Source organism: Priapulus caudatus, unplaced genomic scaffold, assembly GCF_000485595.1.
Source record: "Priapulus caudatus unplaced genomic scaffold, Priapulus_caudatus-5.0.1 Scaffold4059, whole genome shotgun sequence".
Classification (NCBI taxonomy): domain Eukaryota; kingdom Metazoa; phylum Priapulida; class Priapulimorpha; order Priapulimorphida; family Priapulidae; genus Priapulus; species Priapulus caudatus.
The window spans coordinates 9,077-11,750 of record NW_014581120.1 but is presented as its reverse complement, the minus strand read 5'-3'; the positions used below and the strand labels follow the sequence as shown (position 1 = coordinate 11,750).

The 2,674-nt window shown below is 53.3% G+C and overlaps 1 protein-coding gene across 1 annotated transcript; it reads left to right on the top strand.

Moving 5' to 3' along the window:
* The first annotated feature begins 556 nt into the window (after positions 1–556).
* On the top strand, positions 557–1,938 carry LOC106819691 (uncharacterized transmembrane protein DDB_G0289901-like). Its single transcript, XM_014824289.1, has 2 exons — positions 557–572; positions 1,166–1,938. The coding sequence occupies exons 1-2, from the start codon at positions 557–559 to the stop codon at positions 1,936–1,938; spliced, it is 789 nt and encodes a 262-aa protein (XP_014679775.1).
* Positions 1,939–2,674: the final 736 nt, after the last annotated feature.

Genomic DNA, 2,674 nt, shown 5'->3' with positions numbered 1-2,674 from the left:
CCTCCTCCCCCCTCCTCTCTCTATCTCTCCCTCTCTCTCTCTCCCTCTCTCTCTCACCCCCTTTTCTTTCAGTCTCCTCTCTGTCGTCTCTCCTAAGCCACCTTTTTTGATCGTCTTCTTTCGCTTCCCTTCTTTACGCCCTCCTTAACCGCCCTCCCCTCTCAGTCTCGACATGCATCGCTCGCTTCAATTCCTCCTGTCCTCTCTAAATATCTTCTCTGGCACACTACCCACTATCCCTCCCTCCCGTTTTTTCTGCAACCCAACGTCTCCTTGTCTCCTCGCCAATCTGCTTCCCTCGCCATCTCTATCTACATTAAAACATTAAAAGTGGGTATTAGTAGAATCCTTATTACAGATGTACATTAGGCTTACGGTTGCTACAACTGCCGCTCTCACTCCCCCTTCCACACGCACACGTCTCTTCTCAAACTCCCTATGTGCGCGTACTCGAACGGGGGGTGCGAGCGAAGGAGGGAACAGTCACTGCGCCAGGCCTCGCATCTTTTGAGATATCTAGATATGTGCTCGCGCGCGCTGTGAGACGGATTCGTGGATGAATGAACGGACAGGCGACTGATGAATAGTCTGCAAGTGGTGCACCCACTGCACGCGGGCGGGGCCGGGGTGTCAGTGACGGGGGAAGGGCGGAGGGGGAAGGCAGGGGTGTACTTGACGGAAAAGGGAGGAGGGGGAAAGGCAGGGGTGTAACTGACGGGGAAGGAAGGAGGGGGAAGGCAGGGGTGTACGAGACGGGGAAGGGAGGAGGGGGAAAGGCAGGGGTGTAAGTGACGGGGGAAGGGCAGGAGAGGGAAGGGCAGGGGTGTACGAGAAGGAGAAGGGAGAGGGGAGGGGAGTACACCCACTCCACGCGGGCTTGGCGGGAGTGTACGAGACGGGGAAGGAATAGCAGGGGAGGGCAGGGGTATACTTGACGGAGAGGGAAGGGGGAGATGTACAGGTAACGGGGAAGGGGAGAGCAGGAGTGTACGAGACGGAGAAGGAATAGCCAGGGGAGGGCAGGGGTATACTCCATATTCTCTCTCCTTGCGCCCTATATCTCCTCTCCAGCCACATGTACGACCCATTACCCGCTCACCATGTAGTTCGACACACTGTCTCACCGCCTGAGCTATGTGATCCCATCGCCATGCACCTCCTATAGGAGGTCCTACAGGAGGTCCTACAGGAGGTCCTACAGGAGGTCCTATAGGAGGTCCCATAGGAGGTCCTATAGGAGGTCCTACAGGAGGTCCTACAGGAGGTCCCATAGGAGGTCCTATAGGAGGTCCTACAGGAGGTCCTACAGGAGGTCCTATAGGAGGTCCTACAGGAGGTCCTATAGGAGGTCTTACACGAGGTCCTATAAAAGGTCCTACAGGAGGTCCTATAGGAGGTCCTACAGGAGGTCCTATAGGAGGTCCTACAGGAGGTCCTACAGGAGGTCCTATAAGAGGTTCTATAGGAGGTCTTACAGGAGGTCCTATAGGAGGTCCTATAAGAGGTCCTACAGAAGGTCCTATAGAAGGTCTTATAGGAGGTCCTACAGGAGGTCCTATAAGAGGTCCTATAGGAGGTCCTACAGGCGGTCCTACAGGAGGTTCTATAGGAGGTCTTATAGGAGGTCTTACAGGAGGTCCTATAGGAGGTCCTACAGGAGGTCCTACAGGAGGTCCTATAGGAGGTCCTATAGGAGGTCATGTAGGAGGTCCTATAAGAGGTCATATAGGAGGTCCTACAGGAGGTCCTATAGGAGGTCCTACAGGAGGTCCTATAGCAGGTCCTATAGGAAGTCCTATAGGAGGTCATGTAGGAGGTTCTACGGGAGATCCTACAGGAGGTCCTACAGGAGGTCCTATAGGATGTCCTATAGAAGGTCCTATAGGAAGTCCTATAAGAGGTCCTATGGGAGCTCGTGCACCTCCTATGACAGTATAGCTGCTCTATGTAGTACGCGTGTGCAAAGTTCACAATTCTAACCACAAAGTGCACAATGTGCCAATTTTTATGTGCAATTATCCGCCGCTCTACTCTCGCGGTTAGCGTGTCGTGTATTATTTCCCATATTTAGCTGCGTTTCCTCCTGTTGTTACCCCGACCCAGCTTCGCACGTATTTTACCACCTCGTATCCATACACCCTACGCTCATATACATACTTTCCTCATCCCCCACTACGACTCTTCTCCACCTACATGCGTTCCTCCCCCGTAACGTACACCCATGCTCTTCCCCACCCTCCCTTCTTCGTCTCGTACACACCTGCCCACCCCTGCTATCCCTTCTCCGTCTCGTACACCCCTGCACTTCCCTCTCCTCCCTTCTCCGTCTCGAGATGAATGTGGTACACGTGGCTGAATGAGAGATATAGGGCGCAGGGAGACAGAATATAGTGAGATGAATGTGGTACACGTGGCTGAAGGAGAGGTATATGGCGTGGGGAGAGAGAATATGGAGAGATGAATGTGGTACACGTGGCTGAAGGAGAGGTATATGGCGTGGGGAGAGAGAATATGGAGAGATGAATGTGGTACACGTGGCTGAAGGAGAGATATAGGGCGCAAGGAGAGAGAATATGGTGAGATGAATGTGGTACACGTGGCTGAAGGAGAGATATAGGGCGCAAGGAGAGAGAATATGGTGAGATGAATGTGGTACACGTGGCTGAAGGAGAGA